Source organism: Phoca vitulina, unplaced genomic scaffold, assembly GCF_004348235.1.
Source record: "Phoca vitulina isolate PV1807 unplaced genomic scaffold, GSC_HSeal_1.0 scaffold7, whole genome shotgun sequence".
Classification (NCBI taxonomy): Eukaryota; Metazoa; Chordata; class Mammalia; order Carnivora; family Phocidae; genus Phoca; species Phoca vitulina.
This window is the reverse complement of record NW_022589710.1, coordinates 26,309,138-26,334,755: the sequence shown is the minus strand read 5'-3', so window position 1 is coordinate 26,334,755 and position 25,618 is coordinate 26,309,138. Positions and strand designations below refer to the sequence as shown.

At 39.8% G+C, this 25,618-nt stretch overlaps 1 protein-coding gene across 4 annotated transcripts in view; it reads left to right on the top strand.

Moving 5' to 3' along the window:
- Positions 1–25,618, top strand: part of TXNDC16 (thioredoxin domain containing 16) — a 125,079-nt gene that overhangs the window by 14,505 nt on the left and 84,956 nt on the right. For all 4 annotated transcript variants that reach the window (XM_032405118.1, XM_032405119.1, XM_032405116.1 and 1 more), the window contains exons 5-6: positions 2,443–2,516; positions 3,345–3,419. In XM_032405118.1, coding sequence (XP_032261009.1) covers positions 2,443–2,516; positions 3,345–3,419 — 149 coding nt within the window. The remainder of the gene's footprint in view (positions 1–2,442; positions 2,517–3,344; positions 3,420–25,618) is intronic.

The following is a 25,618-nucleotide window of genomic DNA, read 5'->3' as shown; positions in this document are numbered from 1 at the left end:
GGTTCATGCCCAGGGTGTTGCCTTTATGAACTAACAAAACTTAAAGTCTTGATTTTACAGTTGAGGATGCTAAGCTATGTGGAAAGGAGACTAGTGAATAAGACAGACCTATATTGAGGACCTAACTCAAGCCATCGAGAAATCTTTAGGTTCTATTATCAAATCTTTAGGTTCTATTATCAAAACTTCCCAAATCTGACCCCTCCCTCCCCTTATCTAAACCTTCATCAGTTCTCATCTGGGAAACTACGGTAGCCTTCTAATAATTGGTCTTTCTCCTCTCACTCTTGTCCCACTAAACTTTTCTCCACACATAAGTCATATGTGTCAGGTCCCTTTGCTACCCCTTCAGAAAGGTTTCCTGTTACAGTTAGGATAAAATAGAAACTCTTCACTCTTGTGGACACTGGCTTCCTCTCTGATTTCATTTTTTGTCCCTTTACCTTGCTCAGTTTGTTCCTGACACCTACAGGTCATCTTTTTGTTACCTGAACCTGCTGGAAGTGTTATTTCCACAAGGCGTTTGCAAATATTTTCCCTTCTGCTTAGAACTCCTCTCTTCCACACATTTATATGATAATCATATGCGTCGTTCCATTCCTTCTGTTCTTTGTGCAAAGGTCACCCCCTCCCCCAAGCCTTCCTTGATTACTATCCAAAATGTCCTGTCACACACTATCCCCTTACTTTTTTTTTCCTATATGGGACTTAACACTACATATTAGTTTTTAAAATTGTCTGTCTCTGCTTTTAGAATGTAAGTTCTAAAGATAAAGATCTTTATTTGGAACCTAACGGTACCCCAGTGACTAGAAGAGTGACTAACATATGGTAGACGTTCATATATATGTTGAATGGGATGAATGGAAAGAAAATCTATTGTCATAATGTCAATCATCACCTATGCTCTGACTTTTAAAAATTCTTGCTAACATTCAGTTTTTTGGCGGGTGTAGCTGTATTCTGACTTTTAATTCTAATTCTTTTTTCCTAATATTTTTTTCTGAGTGTCAGTTCTCCTTTTGTAGCTTTTGAAAATAAATGTAGCTTCCCCAGTTGTCATTCTGCTTCCTCAAACTCCATTAAAATTAAATTGAACGACACACACAAAATCCCAAACCCATGGGGCACGACTGCCTTCAGCTCAGGTCATGATCCTGGAGTCCCGGGATTGAGTCCCGCATTGGGCGCCCTGCTCAGCGGGGAGTCTGCTTTTCCCTCTGACCCTCCCCCCTCTCATGCCCTCTCTCTCTGTCTCATTCTTTCTCTCTCAAATAAATAAATAAAATCTTTAAAAAAAAAAACCCCCAAAACAAAAAAAAAACCCAAACCCATTTAAAAAAATCAAAAACAAAATCTAAAATGAAATAACTGTTTTTCTTCCAGCCTTAGTTTAAGTTTTGTTGGTAGCTACCCATTGCCCCATCTCGAAACCTCTTTGTTCTCTTTATCTCTTTCCTTCCCCTTCTATCCCAGGCTGCATACACATGCCTCTTCTTCTCCCTAGTTCTCCTTACTGGATTGGTGAGAAATCTCTTGAACCTCTTCTGTCCTTCTCTGCTTTACTTCAGGTGCCAGTCATCCTTGCCCCGTACTGATGTGATATTTGTTTAACCTGCCACCTTATCTTTGTGCTCTCTTGCCTTCCACTGTATCTTCATGTTGCTGCCAGGATTATTCTTATATTTTTCACACAGAGTCTAGATTATAAACTATCAAGGGCTATTAGGGCTGCTCTGACGTCATCAGTGATTAGGGTTCATTCTTTCTGTGGCACCATGCTCAGCAGGGGTTTCTCCTTTAAAGATGTTTTATGGTCCATGATTACTGCTGGTGCCCCAGCTGCCTTGTCTGTTTTTTGTCAGGAAGAAGTGGAAAAAGAGTATAAGTCAGCTCCCTTTTAAGAACCATCTGGAATCCAACCCCAGTGACTTCTAACACTGTTTGGCCATCTGTAGCTGTTGGGGAGTCTGGAAAAGTCTTTCATTGGGGCACTTGCGTTTAGGGAAGTTCTGGTAGTAGAACAAAAGGGAAGGCTGGATTTTGGATAAGAAACCAGCAGTATCTTTATTCCAGCTGTTGAGATGCTTTCATGCTCCCAACTTAACCACTTACTTCTGCTTCTTGGCTTTTACTCATGATTTTTTTGTCCCACCTTCATTGTTTCTTTCCTTTTCTACTTGGTTACTTTCTACTTGTTCCATAAGTATTCTCTCAAGTATAATTAAATATAACTCTTAGGTGTAGAAATAATTCCTTTCTCGGGGTTACCTCAAGCACTTGAATAAATAAGCAATTATAGGATTCAAATCAGAAAGAAAAGTAAAATAAAAAATTTGACCTGGAGACAGACTGTGCTGTTTAATTTTCCTTCTTGTTTCCCTAACCAAGAAACTTGACCTTTTGATATATACTCTAAACCTTAAATATAATCTTTTAAAGGTTAATTGTGTCAAAGAAGAAACATCAAGATACTGTGGAGAAGAAAAGGATTTGGTGAGAGCATATTTATTCAGGTAAAGTATTTTTTTGAGTGTGATAGGCGGATACAAAGCTATACTTCTAGAATATTAAAATATACAAAATATCACTAAGCCAGAATAAAATTGTATACAGTTGCGGGGGGGAGGTCACATGAAGCTTAGCAAATAGTCTAAGTCATAGATTTGTTACCTGTGCTTCAGCTTCCTTATCTATAAAATGAGGTAAAATAGCTATAAAACCTACCTCACAGGCTTGTTTTGAATGTTACATGAGAATTCTTATGTAAACTCCTACTATAAGTGCCTGGAAAGTAAGCACTTCATAAATTTAGTGTTTCAAATAGATCTGTCAGGTCCATATTTGGGTGTGAAAGAAATGTATTTTTGAGAGATCTGCCAATGTCCCAGTTACAGATTCCTCTCCACTTTGGTCTGCTAGTCTCTCAGGTTTCTCAAAGTCTTTTTCTCAAACTGTTGGGATTTGGCCTAAGAAGTGGGGACATATTCTGTCTCCTCAGAGATCAACTGTAAGGACAGTTCTTTTTCTTTCCTACTTGTCTCCTTCCCAGCCCATTTAGGAAAAATGTGTGTATGTGACTGGGAGATTGGTAGGAAGCCTTGTTGAGACTCCTGTGCTTTCCCAGTCTTTTTGCCTAGCCCAGGGTCTAGGCTCTTCAAAGTCAACATATTTATTGAGTGAATATTCAATAAATATTTTTGTGTGTTTTACGGTCAGCACGCTGGTAGGTGAGGTGCACCCAGGCTCTAACATCAAAGAACTTAAAACCTACTGTATTAGAGAGACAAGAAAAATGAATTCCAAGGAAATATTTCTGTAATGCTTTTTAAATTTTTTTATAGGGGCAACATCTTACTCAGAGAATTCCCTACTGATACCTTGTTCGATGTGAATGCCATTGTTGCTCATGTTCTCTTGTAAGTACAGGGGGTGCACATTCATTTATTGTTATTTATCTCTTGATTTCATTTGAGGCAGCCACAATCCATTAAAATATTTTAGGGTTTTAACATTATATTTGTAGACGTTCATTTCATACAAATTCCTGGTCTATCTTCTCCCTATGTAGAGGATCTAAAATGTCTTGAATGGCAAAGGATACAGAAACATCTTTGTATAAAAATGGGAGAGGACACAATCACATGGTCATAGTATTGCTTTTGCTTTTGAATATAACTGTGGAGTAAGGATTTTACCAGGTAAAAAGCTCATCTTTGCTATTCTCACTGGGATTTTTTAAAATGTCTGGCATGCTTCTCACCCCAGCCTGATTTTTCTGGAGTCTGTAGCTCTGTGCCTACTCAGTAGGTGCAGAAACAGTGCAAGTAGTCCCAGCACACATTTTAGTGTTTACTGAGAGAGAGAGAGAGAGAGAGAATCTAAATTTCCTTGGCATAGAATCTTTAGGCCTGGGATTTAGGCCTATGTGGAGTCCATTCTTGCAATCTCTCCCTGAATGAAGTCTGGTTTCCTCTTCGGTGACACAGCTAGAAGCTACGACTTCATCAGGGACACAAGTTTACATGGACTTGTCCAGTTTAATGTTGTGTTAGGACTGCTGGCTACTAAGACCTTTGCTGACATTGAGTATCTTTGTTGTCTGCTTGGCTCCCCTCTTCCTTCTCCTCTCGGACTGGATTCCCATAAAAATTGGGTGAAAGTTAAATGACAGGAAATTCAGAACTTACAGGTGAAAAGTTGTGGTTATCATTTTGCAAATGGACACCTTTAAATGTTCCAGTACTCATCATATATAAATGAAAAGATTTTAGAAATCCCTGACAACCATGGAGCCTAAGACCTGTAGACTAAGAAGCCAATTGTAAAGAGTGAATGGTGGCCTTTGGAGAGGAATTCCAAAGAGCTGATATGGCTTCTGTTCTCTAGGAATTTAGTGTTTTGTTACATAGACAGATACAGAAACAGGAAATATTATGTAGTAAGTAAATTGGTAGCAATTTGTGTGCATGGGGGCTTAAGGACCCACAGCATAGGGAAGAGTTACTTGTGTCTAGAATGAAGGTGGATATTTGTTAAGAAGGCTTCCTGGTGGAGGTGGCACCTGGGATAAATCTTAAAAGGATAAGTGGGAGTTTGCTTGGTGAAGAAACAGAAGGTGGGGAAAGCAGGGGAAACTGTGAACAAAGGCATGGAGGTTAGAATACTTTGGAGGGGGGCAGTTGTTTTTTTTAAATAAATTTTTTAGAAGATTTTATTTATTTTTTTTAAGAGAGAGAGAGCAGGGGGAGGGGTAGAGGGAGAAGCTGACTCCCTGCTGAGCAGGGAGCCCATTGTGGTTTGAAATCATGACCTGAGCCAAAGGCAGATGCCTAACTGACTGAGCCACCCAGGCGCCACATGGAGGGGGGCAGTTTTTACTGGAGTATGAAATGTGAAGCAGGAGATTATAGCAGAAGAGTAGGTATGGGGGTCAGATGAAGGGATCTTTGTTTACCATGTGAAGAGGTTGAGGCTTTGGGGTAGCCACTGAAGGGTGAGGAGTTTAGCTCCAAGCCAGAATCCTTGCGTGACCTATGAGTCCTGACCATAGGCAATTATAGTCATTGTCTGGCAGGCCTCCTAGGGGAAAGGTGCCCTGCCCACACCAGACTGGGTGCATGCCCAGTGCATTGTGTTTTCTAGAGAAAATTGAGGTCCAAGACTCAGGCACCTAGGCCAGACATGCTCATATGTAACCTGTACTTTTAGCTCAAGTGTCTCCATTCAGAGGCCTCATTATCAGGGACCTTGACTGAGGCACCTTCCAGGTGCTTCTGCTAAGACCTCCTTATCAGGGGTCTTTGGTTGAGGCACTTTTCTCCACTTGACTCGGTATCTTTCCACTTCTGGCTCTTCCCCCTTTCTTTCCCCTCAACCCATGAGTCCATAAAGAGTCAGGAGCCTTTTGTTTGGGGCCCCTTGGAATGAGATGCCTCCTTGCACCTGCACTGCACCCACCCGACCCTTGCCTAATGCTGGCCCATGGTGGGCGGGGCAAGGAATGGAGCATTGCAGAACTGGTGCCTCTCTTTTGGCCTCTGGCTTGCGCTATCACAGTGAGTGAATAAAGGCTTGATTGTTACTTTAAGTTTGGCTCACTGTCCTGACCACCTCAAAATGTGATTGTTCAACAGAGGATTGTAGGCAGATAAGTGATATACTCAGAATAGTACTTTCGAGCTCTTTCTGGTGGATGTGAGACCGATTTGTGAAGTCCAAGCACACATAGAGACCATTGTGTGTCCATTATACAATCTAGGGAGGTAAAATAGAGATAGCAAAGAGGGGGTTTTCTTTTTAATGCCTAGGAGGTGAAATTAACTGGATTTGCTAAGAGCTAATTTGGTAACAATCAGCAAAACTACAAACTTGAACTTACTCCCTAATCTCTTCTTTTCTGTCTTTCCAATTTCACTCAACCTCAATCCTCTCTGATCAACATCTGAAGTAGGCAAGGAAGAAGAACAGATTGACAGGGGAAGATGAGTCTACTTCAACAGGGGAATGCCCATCAGACTTGAGACTCTAGTAGGGATCTGTGGGAGTTTGAACCCCTGAGGAGTACAGATGTAGGTGTAGGCAACATACAGGTTATCCAGGGAGCATCTTACACAACACCAACACTTATGGGAAGAAGAAACTGACGGGGAAAAATAAATGTCAAGGAGGTAGAATTGCAAAGAGGCAATGTCCTCAATTGAATTTAAAATGTAAGAACAAATGACTTGTAGAATATAGTATTTTACAAAAATTCTCAGTAGTGATATTTAGAATGTTGAAGAACTGTGCTAAATGTGCCATGTCATAGCTGCACCTTCCAAATAACCATGAGGGGGGAAAAAAAAATACCTTTCAATCTATCATTCTACTTTTATGTGCTAAAACCATCAGTTTGAGATATCCAGCGCCTGGCAAGCAGTTTCTCTCTCCTGTACTTTTGCTGGTGCATACTATTCATTGAAATAGGACCTGAACTGTTTGGAATCTTTTGCCCATTTTTCTATCATGTTTGAACTTTATTAACTTTTAGATACTTTTTTTTTTTTTTTTTGATTTACTTTAGAGAGGGAGAGAGAGTGCACAAGTGAGTGGGGGAAGGGGCAGAGGGAGAGAATCTTCTAAGCAGGGAGTCATCCCCAATCTCTTCTTTTCTGTCCCATGACCCATGAGGTCACGACCTGAGCCAAAACCAAGAGTTGGAGGCTTAACACACTGAGTCACCCAGGCGCTGCTAGATACTTTCTTTATATGAAGCAGACACAAACTAGATTCCCCCCCAAGTTTGTCATTTATCATCTGAATTTCCCTATTCTTTTTTTTTTTTAAGACTTTATTTATTTGAAGGAGAGAGAGAGTGCACACGTGGGAGAGTACAGGGGGAGGGGCAGAGGTACAGAGAGAATCTCAAATGGACTCCATGCTGAGCACAGAGCCCCATGTGGGGCTCGATCTCACGACCCTGAGATCATGACCTGAGTTGAAATCGAGTCAGATGCTTAACCAGTTGAACCACTGAGATGCCCCTGAATTTCCCTATTCTTTAAAGAATTATCTGGTCAGATTTATCTTTTCTCTTCTGAATTATAGGTTTTAAGTTTTACTGTGGTTTCCTTTATGCTTTTGTTTCAAAGGAATTTACCCATTTAAAAAAATAATAATTTTGTTTATACATTTTTCCAGTTTTATTTATTTATTTATTTTCAAGTTTTTATTTAAATTCCAGTCAACATCCTGTGTAATTATTAGTTTCAGGTGAAGGATTTAGTGATTCATCACTTACATATAACACCCAGTGCTCATCACAACTAGTGCCCGCCTTAATATCCATCACCCATTTAGCCCATCCCTGGCCTACCTCCCTCCATCAATTCTCCATTTATTCTCTGTAGTTAAAGGACTGTTTTATGGTTTGCCCCCTCCCCTCCCCCATCATGTTCATTTGTTTTGTTTCTTAAATTCCACATATGAATGAGATCATATGGCATTTGTCTTTTTCTGACTTATTTTGCTTAGCATAATACACTCTGGGTCCATCCATGCTGTTGCAAATGGCAAGATTTCATTCTTTTTGATGGCTGAGTAATATTCCATTACACACACATGCACACACACACACACACACACAAACATACCACATATACACCACATCTTCTTTATCCATTCATCAGTTGATGGACATTTGGGTTCTTTCCATAATTTGCCTGTTGTTAATAATGCTGCCATAAACATTGGGGTGCACGTATCCTTTCAAATCAGTATTTTTGTAGTGCAGTTGCTGAATCCTAGGGTAGTTCTATTTTTAATTCTGTGAGGAACCTCCACACTGTTTTCCAGAGTGACCACACCAGTTTGCATTCCCACCAACACTGCAAGAGGGTTCCCCTTTCCCTGCATCCTCGCCAACATCTGTTGTTTCCTGTGTTGTTATTTTTAGCCATTCTGATGGGAGTGAGGTGATATCTCATTGTAGTTTTTATTTGTATTTCCCTGATGATGAGTGACGTTGAGCATCTTTTCATGTGTCTGTTAACCATCTTGATGTCTTCTTTGGAAAAATGTCTATTCATGTCTTCTGCCCATTTCTTAACTAGGTTATATGTTTTTTTGGGTATTGAGTTAAGTTTTTTTTTTTATTTTTTTTTTAAAGATATTATTTATTTATTTGACAGAGAGAGACACAGTGAGAGAGGGAACACAAGCAGGGGGAGTGGGAGAGGGAGAAGCAGGCTTCCCAATGAGCAGGGAGCCCAATGCGGGGCTCGATCCCAGGACCCCGGGATCATGACCCGAGCCAAAGGCAGATGCTTAATGACTGAGCCACCCAGGTGCCCCGAGTTTGTTAAGTTCTTTATAGATTTTTAGATACTAACCCTTTATCCAGATATGTCATTTGCAAATATCTTCTCCCATTCCGTAGGCTGCCTTTTAGTTTTGTTGATTGTTTCTGTTGCTGTGCGGGAACTTTTTATCTTGATGAAGTCCCAATAGTTCATTTTTGCTTTTCTTTCCCTTGCCTCCGGAGATGTATGTAGTAGGAAGTTGCTATGGCTGATGTCAAAGAGATTAGTGCCTATGTTCTCCTCTAGGATTTTGATGGTTTCCTGTCTCATATTTAAGTCTTTCATCCATTTTGAATTTATTTTTGTGTAAGGTGTAAGAAAGTGGTCCAGTTTCATTCTTCTGCATGTTGCTGTCCAGTTTTCCTGACACCATTTGTTGAAGAGACTGTCCTTTTTCCATTGGATATTCTTTTTTTTATTTGTTTCTCCTTTTTTAAAAATTATTTTTAATTTTTTAATTTTTTAAATTTCATTTTATTTTATTATGTTATGTTAGTCACCATACATCATTAGTTTTTTGATGTAGTGATTCATGATTCATTGTTTTCATATAACTTCCAGTTTTATGCATCCTCGCCAAAGAGTTGTAGGTCTATTTCTGGGTTTTCTATTCTGTTTCATTGATCTATGTGTCTGTTTTTGTGCCAGTACCATACTCTCTTGATGACTACAGCTTTGTAATATAACTTGAAGTTCAGTATTATGATGTCTCTAGCTTTGCTTTTCTTTTTCAAGGTTGCTTTGGCTATTCGGGGTCTTTTGTGGTTCCATACACATTTTAGGATTATTTGTTCTAGCTCTGTGAAAAATGCTGGTGATTTTTTGATAGGGATTGCATTAAATGTGTAGATTTCTTTGGGTAGTATAGACATTTTAACAATATTTGTTTTTCCAATCCATGAGCATGGAATGTTTCTTTGTGTCCTCTCTAATTTCTTTCATAAGTGTTCTATAGTTTTCAGAGTACAGCTCTTTTACCTTTTTGGTTAGGTTTATTCCTAAGTATCTTACTGTTTTTGTGCAGTTGTAAATGGGATCGATTCCTTGATTTCTTTTTCTGCTGCTTCATTATTGGTGTATAGAAATGCAATAGATTTCTGTATATTGACTTTACTGAATTCATATATTTCTTGCAATTTTTTGGTGGCGTCTTCAGGTTTTCTGCATAGAGTGTCATGTCATCTGCAATTAGTGAGTTTGACTTCTTCCTTACCAATTTGGATGCCTTTTATTTCTTTTTGTTGTCTGTTTGCTGAGGCTAGGACTTCTAGTGCTATGTTAAATAACAGTGGTGATAGTGGACACCCCTGCCTTGTTCGTGACTGTAAAGGAAAAGCCTTCAGTTTTTCCCCATTGAGGATAATATTAGCTGTGGGTCTTTTGTATATGACCTTTATGATATTGAGGTAATTTCCCTCTATCCCTACTTTATTGAGGGTTTTTATCAAGAAGGATGCTGTACTTTGTCAAATGCTTTTTCTGTATCTATTGAGAGGATCATATGGTTCTTATCCTTTCTTTTACTAATGTGGTATGTCATGTTGATTGATTTGAGAATTGAGCCACCTTTGCAACCTAGGAATATATCCCACTTGATCATGGTGAATGATTCCTTTAATGTACTGTTGGATTTGATATGCTAGTATTTTGTTGAGAAGTTTTACATCCATGTTCATCTGCGATATTGGTCTATAGTTCTCTTTTTTAGTGGGGTCTTTATCTGGATAACACTGGCTCTGTAGAATGAGTTTGGATGTTTTCCTTCCATTTCTATTTTTTGAGAAGAATAGGTATTAATTCTTTAAATGTTTGGTGGAATTCCCCTGTGAAGGCATCTGGCCCTGGACTTTTGTTTGTTGGGAGATTTTTGATTACTGATTAAATTTCTTTGCTGTGTATTGATGTGTTCAAGTTTTCTATTTCTTCCTGATTCAGTTGGTGGTTTATATGTTTCTAGGATATTATCCATCTCTTCCAGATTACCCAATTTCTTGGCATACAGTTTTTCATAATATTCTCTTATAATTGTTTATATTTCTGTGGTGGTGGTTGTGATCTCTTCTCTTTTATTCGCAATTTTATTCATTTGGGTCTTTTTTCTTTTTGATAAGTCTGGCTAGGGGTTTATCAATTTTATTAGTTTTTTCAAAGAATCAGCTCCTGATTTCATTGATCTGTTTTTTTTTTTTTGTTGTTGTTGTTGTTTCTATATTATTTATTTCTCCTCTAATCTTTATTATTTCCCTTCTGCTGCTGGGTTTAGGCTTCATTTGTTGTTCTTTTTCTAGCTCCTTTAGGTGTAAGGTTAGGTTGCATATTTACGATTTTTCTTGCGGGGGCGCCTGGGTGGCTCAGTTGGTTAAGCGACTGCCTTTGGCTCAGGTCATGATCCTGGAGTCCCTGGATCGAGTCCCGCATCGGGCTACCTGCTCGGCAGGGAGTCTGTTTCTCCCTCTGACCCTCCCCCCCTCATGTGCTCTCTTTCTCATTCTCTCTCTCTCAAATAAATAAATAAAATCTTTAAAAAAAAAAAAAAAGATTTTTCTTATGGGCGCCTGGGTGGCTCAGTTGGTTAAGCGACTGCCTTCAGCTCAGGTCATGATCCCAGGGTCCTGGGATCAAGTCCCACATCAGGCTCCCCCTGCTCTGCAGGGAGCCTGCTTCTCCCTCTGCCTCTGCCTGCCACTCCCCTGCTTGTGCTCTCTCTCTCTCCGTCAAATAAATAAATAAAATCTTTAAAAAAAAAAAAAAAAGATTTTTCTTGCTTCTTGAGATATGCCTGTATTGCCCTATACTTCCCTCTTAGGACTCTTTTGCTGTTTCCCAAAGCTTTTGGACTATTGTCTTTCATTTTCATTTATTTCTATGTATTTTTTAAAATTTCTTCTTTAATTTCCTGATTGACCCATTCATTCATTTTTTTTCTTTTTAAGTAGAGCCCAATGTAGGGCTTGAACTCATAACTCTGAGATCAAGACCTGAGCTGAGATCAAGAGTTGGATGCTTAACTGCCTGAGCCACCCAGGCTCCCTTACCCACTCATTCTTTAGTATAATGTTCTTTAGCCTCCATGTATTTGTGGTCATTCCAATTTTTTTCTTGTGGTTGACTTCAAGTTTCATACCATTGTGATCGGAAAATATGCATAGTATGATCTCAGTCTTTTTGTACGAGTTGAGGCCTGATTTGTGACCTAGTATGTGATCTATTCTGGAGAAGGTCCCATGTGCACTTGAAAAGAATGTGTATTCTGCTGCTCTGGGCTGAAATGTTGTGACTATATCTTTTAAGTCCATGTGGTCCAGTGTGTCATTCAAAGCCATTGTTTCCTTGTTGATTTTCTGCTTGGATCATCTGTCCATTGATGTAAGTGGGGCGTTAAAGTCTCCTACTATTATTATATTATTATTAATGAGTTCCTTTATGTTTGTTATTAATTTATTTTATATATTTGGGTGCTCCCAAGTTTTGGGCATAAATACTTATAATTGTTAGATCTTCTTTTTGGATAGACCCCTTCATTATGATGTAGTGCCCTTTTTCAGCTCTTGTTATAGTCTTTGGTTTAAAATCTAGTTTGTCTGATGTAAGTATGGCGACTCTGCCTTTCTTTTGACATCCACTTGCATGGTAAATATTTCTCCATCCCCTCACTTTCAATATACAGGTGTCTTTAGGTCTAAAAAGAGTCTCTTGTAGGCAGCATATAGATGGGTCTTTTTAAAATTTGTTTTTAGGGCGTCTGGGTGGCTCAGTCGTTAAGCGTCTACCTTTGGCCCACATCGAGCTCCCTGCTCCGCGGGAAGCCTGCTTCTCCCTCTCCCACTTCCCCTGCTTGTGTTCCCTCTGTCGCTGTGTCTCTCTCTGTCAAATAAATAAAAAAAAATTGTTTTTAAAGATTTTATTTATCCATGAGAGACACAGAGAGAGAGGCAGAGGCAGAGGGAGAAGCAGGCTCCCCGTAGAGCAGGGAGTCTGATGTGGAACTTGATCCTAGGACCCTGGGATCATGACCTGAGCCAAACGCAGATGCTCAACCGACTGAGCCACCCAGGCGCCCGGGTCTTTTTTTTTTAATCCATTCTGACACCCTATGTCTTTTGATTGGAGCATTTAGTTCATTTACATTCAGAGTGATTCTTGATAGATAGGAATTTTATTACTTGTTTTGTTGTTGTTTCTGGAGATTTTCTTTGTTCCTTTCTAGTCTTTGTCACTTTTGGTCTTTCTTTCCCACTCAAAGAGTCCCCTTTAATATTTCTTACAGGGCTGGTTTAGTGGTCATGAACTCCTTTTGTTTGTCTGGGAAACTCTTTATCTCTCCTTCTGTTCTGAATGACAGCCTTGCAGGATAGAGCATTCTTGGCAGTATATTTTTCCCATTCAGCATGTTGAATATATCATGCCACTCTCTTCTTGCCTGCTAAGTTTCTTTGGAGAGATCTGTTACTAATCTTATTTGTCTTCCCTTGTTCATTAGGGACTTCTTTTGTCTGCTTCATTTAGGATTTTTTCCTTATTCTATATTTTGCAAATTTTACTCTGATATGTCTTGGTGTTGGCTTGCTTTTGTTGATTTTGATGGCAGTTCTCTGTGCCTCCTTGATTTGGATATCTGTTTCCTTTCCCAGATTGGGGAAGTTTTCAGCTGTAATTTCCTCAAATAAACCTTCTGCCCTCTTTTCCCTCTTCTTCTTCTGGGACTCCTATGATACAAATGTTATTATGCTTTATGGAATCGCTGAGTTCCCTAGGTCTTCATTCATGATCCATTATTTTTCTTTCCCTCTTCAGCTTCATTATTTTCCATAATTTTATCTTCTATATCACTTATTTGTTCCTATTCTTCTTCCATCCTTGTGGTCATTACATCCAGTCAGTTTTGCATCTTGGTTATTGAAGTTTTCATTTCAGCCTGACTATGTTTTAGGTCTTTTATCTCTTTGGTAAGGGTCTCCCTGGTGTCTTCTATGCTTTTCTCAAGCCCAACTAGTATTCTTATGATTGTTGCTTTACATTCTGGATCAGGAATATTAGTTATATTTGTTTTGATTAGATCCCTGGCCATGACCTTTTCTTGTTCTTTCTTTTGGGGTGAATTCCTCTGTCTTGGCATTTTGTCTAGGTCTCTGTCTTCTTCTTTGTGTTAGAAAAGCCTGTTATGGGGGCGCCTGGGTGGCTCAGTCGGTTGAGCATCTGCCTTTGGCTTGGGTCATGGTCCCAGGGTCCCAGGATTGAGCCCCACATTGGGCTCCCTGCTCAGCGGAGAGCCTGCTTCTCCCTCTTTCTCTGCTGCTCCTGCTTATGCTTTCTCTCTCACTCTCTCTGTCAAATATATAAATAAAATCTTAAAAACAAACAAAAATGAAAGCCTGTTATCTTTCCTGCTCTTGAGAGTAATGGTTTTATGAAGAAGAGGTCCTATGCTGTCCAGGGCCTGATGCTTCAGGAAGTGTTTCAGAGTGTGCACTGTGCTGCGGTGTGTTTTGGCACCTCTTTCCTAAAGGTCAGTCCTCTTCAGAGTTTCTCCTTGCCTGCAGTGGCGAGTGTTTGGACCTTGGCCAGAGTGTGGCTAGTTTTAACTAGTTGTATTCTGGTCTGTTTGTTAAGAGAGACCCGATGCTATTTCCATTAGAGCTGAAGCTTTGTAGAACCTTATGGTTAGTAGATGTGCTAGGTGGGGGATGGGGGGGGTTGTGCTGGTCTTCTTGGGGAGGGGCCCACCACACTGTTTCTCAGGCACACTTGCCCAAGAAAGCAGCACCAGCAGAGCACAGGGGGTGGGGCTTGATGTAAGCTGTTTAGGCCACCACTGTTGGCTCTGTGCTGCTTACTGAAATTAGTTTATGCTGAGGGGTGGGGGAGGGAAATGGGGCCAACCCTCTTTGTGGTCCCTAGAGTGGGGAATACACACCTGCTGCTGTCCAGGAAGCCCTTCCAGAAGAGGAAAGAATCTCTCCTTGTGTGTCCCAGGCATCCCTCAGATCCCTGCCTTTCCCCTGTCTGTGTTCAGCATGCTGTCCACGTGGTAGCACAGTGCACCTTGGGGTCTATCCCAGGCAGATTGGCTGAGTTTTAAAACTCCAAACTTTAGGGACCTGGCATGGTGGGGACCTGCGCTGGTCCTCTGGGCAGGGTCTCACTGTACTGGGAGTGATGCAGGTTTGTCTCAGAAGGGCAGTCGCACCAAAGTGCAGGGGTTTGGAGTTTGGTATAAAGCACAGCAAAAAGCTGGTGTCCAGGTTAGCTGCCCTCAGCAGGTGTCTTTGCACCTATGCTGAGAGGCGGTGGAGGGAAATAGTGCCCACTAGCTCTTTAGTCCACCTCTCTCAGATGCGCTCCAAGAATGGGGAACCGCCTCTCCCAATGGGTCCCAGGGAATCCTCTGATCACGACATCTGCCCCCAGGCTATCTGCCCTCCTTCTCCACAGGAGAACTGCAGCCCCTGCCAGGCTCCACACCAGCCCTGCTGTGGACAGCTAAAACTCTAGTCTTTGAGCCCCACTGGTTGTCAAAAAAAAATCTCGTAAATCAGCTCCTCTCATTTTCCCAGTCAGTGGCTTTGGGGAAGTGTTTTCCTTATGCAATCCCCTGTGCACTCCTCTCTCTCCCTCTCTCCTTCCCTCCCCCTCCCTCCCCCCACCTCTCTCTCTTTCTCCCTCTCTCCTTCCTCTGTCTGTGACCAGGGCTCCCTCCCCTCTGCAGCACCCATGATCTCTTTCTCCCCCAAACCACATCTCTGCACCTCCTACCTTCCATGATATGTCCTCTTCTCTCCCTCTAGTTGTGCAGTTTATTCTGTCAGTCCTCAGATCAATGTCTTGGGTATTCAAAATGATTTGATATTTATCTACCTGTGTTTGAGGGATGAGGCAAATCTAGGGTCCTCCTACTCCATTTTAGCTCCTCCTCCACTTTTTCCAGTTTTAGAATTTTGCCATAAACAAACAACTTGATTAAACAGAAGAATTAGTAAATCAAACCTAGGTTCGACAATTTGTAAATTTCTGCCCATGGTACTGGGAATTCTCTCTGTCTGAGATATGGTTATGAGTGTACAAGACACCACTACTAATCGCTTACCCTTCCAATTTAGAGGATGATCTAGATTTTTTTTAAAGATTTTATTTATTTTAAATTAATTTTTTTAAAGATTTTATTTATTTATTTGAGAGAGAGAGAGAACATGAGGGGGGGAGGGTCAGAGGGAGAAACAGACTCCCCGCTCAGCAGGGAGCCCGATGCTGGACTCAGTCCTGGGACTCCAGGATCATGACCCAAGCCGAAGGCAGTCACTCAACCAACTGAGCCACCCAGACACCCTAAAGATTTTATTTATTTTAGAAGAGAGAGAGAGAGAGACCATGAGCATAAGCGGGGCGGGGGGGAGCATTAGGAGGGGAGAGAAAGAGAAATAGACTCCACGCTAAATGCAGAGCTTGATATGGGGCTCAACCTCACAACCCTGACATCATGACCTGAGCCAAAACCAAGAGTTGGATGCTCAACTGACTGTGCCATCCAGGTGCCCCTAGATTTTGTTTTTTTTTAGAGCAGTTTTAGATTTAGAGAAAATTGAGCATATAGTGCAGAGACTTCTGGTATAACTCCTTTTCTGGACTCAGTTTCCCTTATTGTTAACATTTTGCATTAGTGTGGTACATTTGTTACAATTGATGAACCAAGATCAATACCTTATTAACAAAAGTACATAGTTTACAATAGAATTCAGGCTTTCTGTTGTACAGTTCTGTGAGTTTTGACAAATGTGTAATGATATGTATTCACCATTATAGTATCAAACAGAATAGTTTCACTAGCCTAAAAAATTCCCATACTTCACCTGTTTATCCCTCTTTTCCACTCCACAACCACTAATCTTTTTACTGTCTCTGTAGTTTTGCCTTTTCCAGAGTGTCATATAGTTGGAATCCTACAGATGTAGGTTTTCAGATTGACTTCTTTTACTTAGCAGTATTTATTTAAGTTTCCTCCATGTCTTTCCATGGTTTGATGGCTCATTTTTTTAAAATTTTAATTCCAGTATACCTAACATACAGTGCTATATTAGTTTCAGGTGTACAAAATAGTGATTCAGCAATTCCATACATCACCCAGTACTTAATCATGACAAGTGCGCTCCTTAATACCCATCACCTATTTCACCCATACCCCCCATCCACCTCCCTTCTGGTAACCATCAGTTTGTTCTCTATAGTTAAGAGTCTGTTTCTTGGTTTGTTTCTCTCTTTTTTTTTCCTTTGTTCTTTTTTTGTTCGTTTGTTTCTTAAATTCTACGTATGAGTGAAATCATATGGTATTTGTCTTTCTCTGACTTATTTCACTTAGCATTATACTCTCTAGCTCTATCCAAGTTGTTGCAAATGGCAAGGTTTCATTCTTTTTCATGGCTGAATAATATTCCATTGTATATATATACACCACATCGTTATCCATTCATCTATTGATGGACATTTAGGTTGCTTCCATAATTTGGCTGTTGTAATTAATGCTGCAATAAACATCAGGGTGCATGTATCCCTTTGAACTAGTGTTTTTATATCCTTTGGGTAAGTACCTAGTAGAGCAATTGCTGGATCATAGGGTAGTTCTATTTTTAACTTTTTGAGGAAACTCCATACTGTTTTTCAGAGTGGTTGTACCAGTTTGCATTCCTACCAGCAGTACATGAGGGTTCCTTTTTCTCCACATACTTGCCAACACTTGTTTCTTGTGTTTATTTATTTATTTATTTTGAGGGAGAGAGAGAAAGAGAGAGAGAGTGGGGGAGGGGCGGAGAGAGAGAATGTTAAGCAGGCTCCATGCCCAGTGCGGAGCCCAACACCAGGTTTGATCTCATGACCCTGAGATCTTGACCTGAGCCAAAATCAGGAGTCTGGACACAACTAATTGAGGCACCCAGGCACCCCTGTTTCTTGTGTTTTTTATTTTAGCCATTCTAACAGGTGTGAGATAGCTAACAGATATCTCACTGTAGTTTTAATTTGCATTTCCCTGATGATGAGTGATGTTGAGCATCTTTTCATGTGTCTCTTGGACATGTGGATGTCTTCTTTGGGGTAATGTCTGTTTATTTCTTCTGGATGGCTCATTTCTTTTGGTCACTGAATAGTATCCCATTGTATGGTTATACCAGTGTTTGTTTATATGTTCACCTATTGAAGACATCTTGGTTGATTCCAAGTTTTGGCAATTATGAATAAAGCTTCTATAAATGTTCCTGTGTAGGTTTTTTTTGTATGGATGTAGTTTTTAACTCATTTGGGTAAATACTTACGGATGTGATTTCTGGATCATATGGGAGGATTATGTTCAGCTTTGTAAGAAACTGCCAAGCTGTCTTGCAGTGTGGCTGCTACTCTTTTGCATACACACCTACAATGAGTGAGTGAGTTCCTGTTGTTCCACATCCTTGTCAGCATTTGGTATTGTCAATTTTTTTTTTTTTTTAATTTTAACCATTCCAGTTGTGATATCTCATTGTTTTAATTTGCAATTTCCTAATTACATATGATGTTGTGCATCTTTTAGTATCCTTATTTTCCATCTGTGTATTTTCTTTGGTGGAATATCTATTCAGATCTTTTGCCTATATTTATTTTTGTTTTTTTAAAGATTTATTTATGGTCCTCCGCAATATAGAGCAGAGGACCATAGGGGAAGGAAGGAAAACTGAATGGGAAGAAATCAGAGAGGGAGACAAACCATTAGAGACTCTGGACTCTGGGAAACAAACTGAGGGTTACAGTGGGGGGATAGGGTAACCAGGTGATGGGTATTAAGGAGGGCACGTGTGGTGATGAGCACTGGGTGTTATACGTAACTAATGAATCATTGAACATTACATCAAAAACTAAAAAAAAAAATATTTATTTTAGAGGGGTGGAGGGGCAGAGGGAGAGGGAGAGAGAGAGAATCTCAAGCAGACTCCCTGCTGAGCGTGGAGCCCTACACGGGGCTCAGTCACACAACCCTGAGATCATGACCTGAGCAAAATCAAGAGTTGGATGCTTAACTGACTGAGCCACCCAGGTGCCCCATCTTTTGCCCATATTTTAATTAGGTTGTTTTGTTATTGTTGAAGTTTTGTGCTTTTGACAACCAAGAATCTTTATTTTTTAGTTTTATTATTTTTTTTACTGAAGTATAATTGACACATAATAGCCTATTAGTGTTTGGTGTACATAATAGTGATTTGATGTTTTTATACGTTGCAAAATTATTTCAACAATTGCCATCTGTCACCATTTAAAGTTATTATAATACCGTTGACTACTGTCACCATGTTGTACATTACATCTCCATGACTTTATTTTTTTATTTTTTATTTTCTTTGCCGCAGCACTTTATTTTCCTCACACAATGATGCTTTGCTGGGGCCTAATGTTTTCTCATGACAGTAGAAAATCAAAATTTACTGTCATATCTTAAAGAATTGAGAATTGGGTACAAAAGCCTTACATAAGTTAAAAGGATGAATAAATTTATAGTTGTAAATGCAAACTGTTTTCCAGCTCACAGCAATTAACAGTCCACAGTGTTCTGGCAGGAAAACATTGGGTAAGAAAGGAAAGTGGGTCCTAAGGCTCGGACGTTCCCAAGCCTGTCAGACCAGCAAGGTAGAAGTGACAACTGGTTCAGGACTCTTGCCAGCCTCTAGAGAAATCCTGGAATAGGCAACTCTTACACATTAATACCCTGCACAGATCAAGAACCTCATGGTCTTGCAGATTCTCATCAAACCAATGGATTTCTCTTTCCATGACTTTATTTATTTTTTTAAATTTTATTTTATTATGTTATGTTAATCACCATACAATACATCATTAGTTTTTGATGTAGTGATCCACGATTCATTGTTTTCATATAACACCCAGTGCTCCATGCAGTCCATGACTTTATTTTATAACTGAGAGTTTGTACCTTTTAATCCCCTTCACCTATTTTGCCCTCAACCCCTCCCACCTTGAGTCTGTTTTGTTCTTTTGTTTTTTAGATTCCACATGTAAGTGAAATCATATAGTATTTGTCTTTCTCTGTTTGACTTCCTTCACTTAGCAGAATACACTCTAGGTCCATCCATGTTATCTCAAATGGTAAGATTTCATTCTGTTTTGGGTGCCTGGGTGGCTCAGTTGGTAAGCGACTGCCTTCGGCTCAGGTCATGATCCCAGGGTCCTGGGATCGAGCCCTGCATTGGGCTCCCTGCTTGGCGGGAAGCCTGCTTCTCCCTCTCCCACTCCCCCTGCTTGTGTTCCCTCTCTCGCTGTCTCTCTCTCTCTCTGTTAAAATAAATAAATAAAAAATCTTTAAAAAAAAAAAAGATTTCATTCTGTTTTATGACTGAGTAATACTACATTGTATGTATGTGTGTGTGTGTATCACATTTTTTAAAAATCCATTCATCCATAGATACTTAGATTGCTTCTATATTTTGGCTATTGTAAATAATGCTGCAATGAATATAGGAGTGCATATATTTTTACAGATCGGTGTTTTTGTTTCCTTCAGATAAATACCCACAAGTAGGATTGCTGGATCATATGGTAGTTCTATTTGTAATTTTTTGAGGAACTTCCATACTGTTTTCCATATTGGCTATACCAATTTACATTCCCACCAATAGTGTACAAGGGATCCTTTTTCTCTATATCCTCAAGAGCAGTTTTTTTTTAAATCATTTTGATAATAGCCAATCTGACAGGTGTGAGGTAATATTGTGGTTTTGATTTGCATTTCCTTGATAATTAGTGATGTTGAGCATCTTTTCATGCATCTGTTGGCCATCTGTATGTCTTCTTTGGAAAAATGTCTATTCAAGTCCTCTGCCCATTTTTTAATTGGGTTATTTGGGGGTTTTTTGATATTAAGTTGTATAAGTCCTTTATATATTTTGGATATTAACTCCTTATTTTTTTAAATTTTTTTATTGTTATGTTAATCACCATACATTACATCATTAGTTTTTGATGTAGTGTTCCATGATTCATTGTTTGTGCATAACACCCAGTGCTCCATGCAGAACGTGCCCTCTTTAATACCCATCACCAGGCTAACCCATCCTCCCACCCCCCTCCCCTCTAGAACCCTGTTTTTCAGAGTCCATAGTCTCTCATGGTTCGTCTCCCCCTCCGATTTCCCCCCCTTCATTCTTCCCCTCCTGTTATCTTCCTTTTTTTTCTTAACATATAATGTATTATTTGTTTCAGAGGTAGTCTTGCACAATTCACAGCGCTCACCATAGCACATACCCTCCCCAATGTCTATCACCCAGCCACCCCATCCCTCCCACCCCAACCCCCACTCCAGCAACCCTCAGTTTGTTTCCTGAGATTAAGAATTCCTCATATCAGTGAGGTCATATGATACATGTCTTTCTCTGATTGACTTATTTCGCTCAGCATAACACCCTCCAGTTCTATCCACGTCGTTGCAAATGGCAAGATCTCATTCCTTTTGATGGCTGCATAATATTCCATTGTATATATATACCACATCTTCTTTATCCATTTATCTGTCGATGGATATCTTGGCTCTTTCCACAGTTTGGCTATTGTGGACATTGCTGCTATAAACATCGGGGTGCACGTACCCCTTCCTACATTTGTATCTTTGGGGTAAATACCCAGTAGTGCAATTGCTGGATCATGTGGTAGCTCTATCTTCAACTTTTTGAGGAACCTCCATACTGTTTTCCAGAGTGGTTGCACCAGCTTGCATTCCCACCAACAGTAGGAGGGTTCCCCTTTCTCTGCATCCCCGCCAACATCTGTCGTTTCCTGACTTAATTTTAGCCATTCTGACTGGTGTGAGGTGGTATCTCATTGAGGTTTTGATTTGGATTTCCCTGATGCCGAGCAATGTTGAGCACTTTTTCATGTGTCTGTTGGCCATTTGGATGTCTTCTTTGGAAAAATGTCTGTCCATGTCTTCTGCCCATTTCTTGATTGGATTATTTGTTCTTTGGGTGTTGAGTTTGAGAAGTTCTTTATAGATTTTGGATACTAGCCCTTTATCTGATATGTCATTTGCAAATATCTTCTCCCATTCTGTCGGTTGTCTTTTGGTTTTGTTGACTGTTTCTTTTGCTGTGCAAAAGCTTTTTATCTTGATGAAGTCCCAATAGTTCATTTCTGCCCTTGCTTCCCTTGCCTTTGGCGATGTTTCTAGGAAGAAGTTGCTGCGGCTGAGGTCGAAGATGTTGCTGCCTGTGTTCTCCTTTAGGATTTTGATGGACTCCTGTCTCACATTTAGGTCTTTCAACCATTTTGAGTCTATTTTTGTGTGTGGTGTAAGGAAATGGTCCAGTTTCATTCTTTTGCATGTGGCTGTCCAATTTTCCCAACACCATTTGTTGAAGAGACTGTCTTTTTTCCATTGGACATTCTTTCCTGCTTTGTCAAAGATTAGTTGACCATAGAGTTGAGGGTCCATTTCTGGGCTCTCTATTCTGTTCCATTGATCTATGTGTCTGTTTTTGTTGCAGTGCCGTACTGTCTTGATGATGACAGCTTTACTGTAATAGAGCTGGAAGTCTGGAATTTTGATGCCGCCAGCTTTGCTTTTCTTTTTCAACATTCCTCTGGCTATGCGGGGTCTTTTCTGGTTCCATACAAATTTTAGGATTATTTGTTCCATTTCTTTGAAAAAAGTGGATGGTATTTTGATGGGGATTGCATTGAATGTGTAGATTGCTCTAGGTAGCATTGACATCTTCACAATATTTGTTCTTCCAATCCATGAGCATGGAACGTTTTTCCATTTCTTTGTGTCTTCCTCAATTTCTGTTATGAGTATTTTATAGTTTTCTGAGTACAGATCCTTTGCATCTTTGGTTAGATTTATTCCTAGGTATCTTATGGTTTTGGGTGCAATTGTAAATGGGATCGACTCCTTAATTTCTCTTTCTTCTGTCTTGTTGTTGGTGTATAGGAATGCCACTGATTTCTGTGCATTGATTTTATATCCTGCCACTTTACTGAATTCCTGTATGAGTTCTAGCAGTTTTGGGGTGGAGTCTTTTGAGTTTTCCACATAAAGTATCATATCATCTGCAAAGAGTGAGAGTTTGACTTCTTCTTTGCCGATTCGGATGCCTTTGATTTCTTTTTGTTGTCTGATTGCTGTGGCTAGGATTTCTAATACTATGTTGAATAGCAGTGATGATAGTGGACATCCCTGCCATGTTCCTGACCTTAGGGGGGAAGCTCTCAGTTTTTCTCCATTGAGAATGATATTTGCTGTGGGTTTTTCATAGATGGCTTTTATGATATTGAGGTATGTACCCTCTATCCCTATACTCTGAAGAGTTTTGATCAAGAAAAGATGCTGTACTTTGTCAAATGCTTTTTCCGCATCAGTTGAGAGGATCATATGATTCTTGTTCTTTCTTTAGTTAATGTATTGTATCACGTTGATTGATTTGCGGATGTTGAACCAACCTTGCAGCCCAGGGATAAATCCCACTTGGTCGTGGTGAATAATCCTTTTAATGTACTATTGGATCCTATTGGCTAGTATTTTGGTGAGAATTTTTGCATCCATGTTCATCAAGGATATTGGTATGTAATTCTTTTTGATGGGGTCTTTGTCTGGTTTGGGGATCAAGGTAGTGGTGGCCTCATAAAACGAGTTTGGAAGTTTTCCTTCCATTTCTATTTTTTGGAACAGTTTCAGAAGAATAGGTATTAATTCTTCTTTAAATGTTTGGTAGAATTCCCCTGGGAAGCCATCTGGCCCTGGGCTTTTGTTTGTTGGGAGATTTTTGATGACTGCTTCAATTTCCTTAGTGGTTATAGGTCTGTTCAGGTTTTCTATTTCTTCCTGGTTCAGTTTTGGTAGTTGATACATCTCTAGGAATGCATCCATTTCTTCCTGGTTATCTAATTTGCTGGCATAGAGTTGCTCATAATATGTTCTTATAATTGTTTGTATTTCTTTGGTGTTGGTTGTGATCTCTCCTCTTTCATTCATGATTTTGTTGATTTGGGTCATTTCTCTTTTCTTTTTGATAAGTCTGGCCAAGGGTTTATCAATCTTATTAATTCTTTCAAAGAACCAGCTCCTAGTTTCATTGATCTGTTCTACTGTTCTTTTGGTTTCTATTTCATTGATTTCTGCTTTGATCTTTATTATTTCTCTTCTCCTGCTGGGTTTAGGCTTTATTTGCTGTTTTTTCTCCAGCTCCTTTAGGTGTAGGGTTAGGTTGTGTACTTGAGACCTTTCTTGTTTCTTGAGAAAGGCTTGTATTGCTATGTACTTGCCTCTTAGGATTGCTTTTGCTGCATCCCAAAGATTTTGAACAGTTGTGTTTTCATTTTCATTGGTTTCCATGAATTTTTTTAATTCTTCTTTAATTTCCTGGTTGACCCATTCATTCTCTAGTAGGATGCTCTTTAGCCTCCATGTATTTGAGTTCCTTCCGACTTTCCTCTTGTGATTGAGTTCTAATTTCAAAGCACTGTGGTCTGAAAATAGGCAGGGAATGATCCCAGTCTTTTGGTACCGGTTGAGACCTGATTTATGACCTAGGATGTGATCGATTCTGGAGAATGTTCCATGGGCACTAGAGAAGAATGTGTATTCTGTTGCTTTGGGATGGAATGTTCTGAATATGTCTGTGAAGTCCATTTGGTCTAGTGTGTCATTTAAAGTCTTTATTTCCTTGTTGATCTTTTGCTTAGACGATCTGTCCATTTCAGTGAGGGGGGTGTTAAAGTCCCCCACTATTATTGTATTGTTGTCGATGTGTTTCTTTGCTTTTGTTATTAATTGGCTTATATAATTGGCTGCTCCCATGTTAGGGGCATAGATATTTACAATTGTTAGATCTTCTTGTTGGATAGACCCTTTAAGTAGGATATAGTGTCTTTCCTCATCTCTTATTACAGTCTTTGTTTTAAAATCTAATTTGTCTGATATAAGGATTGCCACCCCAGCTTTCTTTTGGTGTCCATTAGCATGGTAAATGGTTTTCCACCCCCTCACTTTCAATCTGGGGGTGTCTTTGGGTCTAAAATGAGTCTCTTGCAGACAGCATATCGATGGGTCTTGTTTTTTAATCCAGTCTGATAGCCTGTGTCTTTTGATTGGGGCATTTAGCCCATTTACATTCAGGGTAACTATTGAAAGATAGGAATTTAGTGCCATTGTATTGCCTGTAAGGTGACTGTTACTGTATGTTGTCTGTGTTCCTTTCTGGTCTATGTTGCTTTTAGGCTCTCTCTTTGCTTAGAGGACCCCTTTCAAGATTTCTTGTAGGGCTGGTTTTGTGTTTGCAAATTCCTTTAGTTTTTGTTTGTCCTGGAAGCTTTTTATCTCTCCTTCTATTTTCAGTGACAGCCTAGCTGGATATAGTATTCTTGGCTGCATATTTTTCTCCTTTCGTGCTCTGAATATATCATGCCAGTCCTTTCTGGCCTGCCAGGTCTCTGTGGATAGGTCTGTTGCCAGTCTAATGTTTCTACCATTGTAGGTTACATATCTCTTCTCCCAAGCTGCTTTCAGGATTTTCTCTTTGTCTCTGAGACTCCTAAGTTTTACTATTAGATGTCAGGGTGTTGACCTATTATTATTGATTTTGAGAGGCGTTCTCTGTGCCTCCTGGATTTTGATGCCTGTTTCCTTCCCCAAATTAGGGAAGTTCTCTGCTATAATTTGCTCCAATATACCTTCTGCCCCTCTCCCTCCTTCTTCTGGGATCCCACTTACTCTAATGTTGGTTCGTCTTATGGTATTGCTTAGCTCTCGAATTCTGCCCTCGTGATCCAGGAGTTGTTTATCTCTCTTTTTCTCAGCTTCTTTATTTTCCATCATTTGGTCTTCTATCTCACTGATTCTCTCTTTTGCCTCATTTATCCTAGCAGTTAGCGCCCCCATTTTTGATTTCACCTCTTTAATAGCCTTTTTGATTTTGAATTGTTAGATTTTAGTTCTTTTCTTTCTCCAGAAAGTGTTTCTCTAATATCTTCCATGCTTTTTCAAGCCCAGCTAGTATCTTTAAAGTGATGATTCTGAACTCTAGATCCGACATCGTACTAATGTCTGTATTGAGTAGGTCCCTGGCAGTAGGTACTACCTCTTGTTCTTTTTGTTGAGGTGATTTTTTCCATCTTGTCATTTTGTCCAGAGGAGAATAGACGAATGAGAGAACAAAACGCTAACAGGGTAACAACGTCCCCAGAAAATATACTCTAAACAAATCAGAAAAGACCTGAAGCTGGGGGAAAAGAAAGGGGAAGAAAGGAAAAAGAAA